We start from the raw sequence: 2437 nt of genomic DNA on the forward strand, positions 1-2437 counted from the left end.
GGAGTTAGGAGGGGTAGAGGTAGACCTAGATTAGATTACTGTTCGCAAATAGTTAAGGATGTGGGCTGTTCTAGTTTTAGGGAAATGCGAAGTTTAGCTCAGGATAGGAAAGAGTGGAGGTACGTGTCCAACCAGTCTTAGGACTGATGACCTTATGATGATGATGAAATAATAAATTCGTGTGGAACTAAAGAGCCGCAGCTTCACATCCAAAGAGCCGCATGTGGCTCGCGAGCCGCAGGTTGCCGACCCCTGCTCTAGACCAACACAATGGATGCCCGCTAGATCGAGATCAAGATTCAGGTAAGGTCTAACAGAAAATATCTCTTGCTTTTTTGTAGACTGTCCTAAAGTAATTGAAGTCACATTACTTTGTGACTTATATGAAAAGATGACTGAAGCTATTTGTTACCAATTTCCTTATACCATTTCAAATGACGATAGCGAATTTCGAAAATTACATTTAACTTGATATCTCTATGTTCAGTTATCAACTCGCCACTACTGTATACTGTAATGAAATAAAACACGACTTCGCCGCTCGTGCCGTCCTTGATGACCTCGGGGAGCTTCATTAACTTAAAAAGATCGATCCGAAGATTGCTTACTAATAAAAATAACCTATTCATTCTCACTCAGTCAACGTGATACCATCAAATAACGATGCCCAAAGATAAATATCTAATGTGTACATAATAATTATTACTTAGTTTCGCGTAAGGTAGAAATTAGATTAGTTTTCGTTGAAATTTAATACGAAATACTTTACACACTATACGTTTTAGAAAATACTACAAATGGCGCAATAAACGCCATCTGTAGCACGGTGCTACTGCTACATATTAAGATTACGTATGCTGCAACAAGGTCCACTTGTGTGGATATCTACTTGCTGAAAACGAATCCCGGCGTATCCAACCTCGACGTGATAGGCACGTTAGCTTAATCGAATAAAATAATTCGAAATAGTCTGTATTCTGTCGAAACTGCCAAACGCGGATCGCGACTTCGGTCTTTTTGGGATCTCATCAGCGCGTCGCAGGCAGCTCCGACAGAACACAGACCAACTTTTACCTGCAGGTAAGCTAACGTGCCTATCACGTTGAGGTTGGCTACGCCGGGATTCGTTTTCAGCAAGTAGATATCCACACAAGTGGACCTTGTTGGAGCATACGTAATCCTAAAATGTAGCATCGTGCTACAGTGCGTTTACTGCGCCATTTGTAGTATTTTCTAAAACGTACTGTTAAGACGGCAGGTAAAAGTTGGTCTGTGTTCTGTCGGAGCTTCCGCGTCTGGCAGTTTCGACAGAATACAGACCATTTCGAATTATTTTACTTTAGACACTTTTGCAGAATTCAGTAATGCTTTGTAAGCTATCATGAACTTATTTTCTACCCATTGGAAACACTGATGTTAGACTAGGGAAAACCTTAAATTTTCATTCGTTCATAGTCTATTGATATTTCTTTCGTGTATAGACTTTCAACGTAAAGTATATATAGAAAATTAACTGAAAATCAAATCATCATTGAGTGCGGAAGTATTTTCAGGAGGAAATATTCGGAAAACCGATAAATTTAGTTTAATCGTCGCTTTTGTTGATTACCCGCTCTTATGACGACCATTATTCTCGAAATAATGGCGAATGACGACATAAAATGGTACTAAATCTTACCTTAAAATCGATGTAACCATTTTTGTCCATGTCGAATGTTCTGAACACGTGGTCGCAAAATTCTTCGGCGTTACCAGAAGGGAAAAACATCTTATACATATCTACAAATTTCGCAGGAGTTAGTCGACCATTTGGGCAGTCTTGCTGTAATAAAAGAAACATATTGGTTATTATAAATAGGATTCTACATGGGCACTAAGCTCTAATCTAATCTAATCGTGCCAATTTTTTTTTCACTAATTTTTGTGTGTGGTGATAGTTGTCAAACGACCCACGAAAATGGTGCTATTTTAAATAGAATTGTCAGCTTAAAATTAAAAGCTTCAAGAGTATTTTTAATTGTAAGATTTCCCAGTCTCTGCAACGCTGATATGAAAAATATATATATTTAGACATAAAAAAAATTGACCCTTAAATAACTTTGAGGATCGATTCCAAGGATATAACCATTGTTTTTTCCAAAATATAGAAATTTCATTATCTAAAGAAAAAAAGGTCGGCTTCCATATACAGCTTAACTATTAAAAACCGCTTATTAGATGTGTACAATTCGAAAACTTTTGTTATTTCGAAGATTATAAGTCCAAATATCTACTTGCCGGCACAATTCTCATTAGGCTTTAGATATATTAAAATTATACGTCAAGTATATAAATGGATAAGTTTATGGGCATTTTGAGGGATGAAGAATTTCTGTAGCCAGCTTTAATTATAAGTAGCAGCTTTCTTGCCAGTATCTATATTGAACGCATATATATT

The 2437-nt window shown here is 36.9% G+C and overlaps 2 protein-coding genes across 4 annotated transcripts in view; both read right to left on the reverse strand.

Moving 5' to 3' along the window:
* LOC108741760 (neurocalcin homolog) overlaps nucleotides 1-2437 on the reverse strand; it is a 143927-nt gene that overhangs the window by 52006 nt on the left and 89484 nt on the right. The gene's annotated exons all lie outside the window — the stretch shown is intronic.
* Nucleotides 1-2437, reverse strand: part of LOC108741749 (neuronal calcium sensor 2) — a 132940-nt gene that overhangs the window by 41152 nt on the left and 89351 nt on the right. For all 3 annotated transcript variants that reach the window (XM_025974686.1, XM_025974687.1, XM_025974685.1), the window contains one exon: nucleotides 1679-1822. In XM_025974686.1, coding sequence (XP_025830471.1) covers nucleotides 1679-1822 — 144 coding nt within the window. The remainder of the gene's footprint in view (nucleotides 1-1678; nucleotides 1823-2437) is intronic.

Source organism: Agrilus planipennis, unplaced genomic scaffold (genome assembly GCF_000699045.2).
Source record: "Agrilus planipennis isolate EAB-ADULT unplaced genomic scaffold, Apla_2.0 scaffold16, whole genome shotgun sequence".
Taxonomy (NCBI): Eukaryota; Metazoa; Arthropoda; class Insecta; order Coleoptera; family Buprestidae; genus Agrilus; species Agrilus planipennis.